Source organism: Eimeria mitis, genomic scaffold, assembly GCF_000499745.2.
Source record: "Eimeria mitis Houghton genomic scaffold, Emh_scaff8918, whole genome shotgun sequence".
NCBI lineage: Eukaryota > Apicomplexa > Conoidasida > Eucoccidiorida > Eimeriidae > Eimeria > Eimeria mitis.
Genome location: NW_024016540.1, coordinates 1 through 1,683, shown reverse-complemented (window position 1 = coordinate 1,683; position 1,683 = coordinate 1). Strand labels below are relative to the sequence as shown.

The 1,683-nt window shown below is 50.9% G+C and overlaps 1 protein-coding gene across 1 annotated transcript; it reads left to right on the top strand.

Annotated features, from left to right (window-relative positions):
* Window positions 1–757: 757 nt before the first annotated feature.
* On the top strand, window positions 758–1,679 carry EMH_0096140 (uncharacterized protein; the record flags this gene model as incomplete). Its single annotated transcript, XM_038023222.1, has 2 exons — window positions 758–1,510; window positions 1,650–1,679. The coding sequence occupies 2 exons, from the start codon at window positions 758–760 to the stop codon at window positions 1,677–1,679; spliced, it is 783 nt and encodes a 260-aa protein (XP_037879076.1).
* Between the last annotated feature and the right edge of the window lie 4 nt (window positions 1,680–1,683).

Sequence of the window (1,683 nt, the reverse complement as noted above, 5' to 3'; positions counted from 1 at the left end):
CTAAACAGCGCATATCTATACTATTAAGGCTTAAACATTCAATTAGCCTTCCTTAAAACTTATTCGAGTCCAATAATATTGAAAGGAAATCCGACAATGATAAATCTCCCCGGCGACTCTGCAGTCAGTAGGGCAACCGCAGCATTCGTTTCATAGCCAGCCCTTACCGGATGCGGCTGGCGAGCATTGTCGACCTGTTTATCTTAAATTTCTACCTAAAGTATTTCCATTTACCTCTATTAGTGCTGTACTTGTTCTCTCTCATCTAACAAGGTCTCTAAATTTTCCACTTGAGCACCTTTGATAGTGCCCACGGTCAGGGCCTTCATGTAGCAAATGTGCAGCAAGAATTGATTCAGAGGACTGTATGCATCAGTGAGATATGCTGACCATGTACAATGGCAGCGTTCGCTACCCTTGCCCCCAAACCAGGACGCGGTAGCTGCATTGACAACGACGCACTGCTCACGACAGAGGAGACGGCTTTGACGGCTGTTTGAGTAAAGACCACGATGAGGTCTGCAGAATGACTATGCAACGATAGAATCTCACAGAAGGGTACTGCCTCATTTTAACCGCGTATGCACTTGTCCGTCGAAAAAAATGATAAAAATTCACTGGCATTCCTTTGGACGAAGGCCGAAACGACCTTGAGCCTATAGACGGCGGATCGATAGATATTGGGGGCTGTCAGCAGACAGAGTTGCTGCTCCACCACAAGGAGCTACAAGCAATAAAAAGATGCATATATGAGGCTATGGCTTATGAGGAAGGCGCAGCTGCCCTGGGACTCCTCGAGCCGCAGCAGCAGCACTTAGCAGCTGAAATACACCGAAGAATCTGTAGACTCTTGGAGCCGTGTTCTCTACTGGCTCCTGATGCAGAGCAGAGGCAAAAGCATGAAGAAAGGCAGAAGCAGGTTTATGACAGCCCCCAGACACAGCCAGCAGAGGCGGAGACGGAGGTTCGACTTCTGCTTCAGACGCACGCAACTTTGGCAGCCCTCCTTGACGATAGGCTAAAGGGATGGTCCTCAGCTCAGCCACAACTGCAGCCACAGCTGCAGCAGCAGCTACAGGCACAGCTCCAGCCACAGCTGCAGCCACAGCAGCTGAAACTGCAGCTGCCCATGCAGCAACAGCATCGGATACAGCAACAGCAACAGCAACTACTCTTTCAGAGGAACCCGCTTCTACAGCTCCGCCAGAAACAGCTGCAGCAGCACCAAGTTGCTAATCAAGCACAAACGCTTCCAATCTTTTGCCAGGAGAAACAACAGCTGATGCTGCAGCAACATCACCTGAGCCAGCGACACAAGCTACAGCAGCATCTGCTTCAGCAACAGCACCTTCAACAGCAACAACAACAGCTGCACCTGCAGTTGAAAGAAACGTCACAGTGGCGATCCGCTGAAGAGATACCCAACCCCCAGCAGACACAGATCCCCCACAATATGCAGCAGCAGCAGCGGCAAGCGTGGGAGCAGATGCAGCAAAAGCGCACGTGGCAGGTGAAAAGTTACAACACTGCGTGTTCTGCAGCCAAGGAAAGTCGAACAGAGGTTCGATTGGCCTCTTTTGGTGGTGCTGCTAGTGGCGGTGAACCTGCGGCGATCGCCCACTTTAGTCCCATGGCTTTTGGTGCATCAGGAGGTTGCAGCCTGCAGCAGCTGCCGTTGAAGAA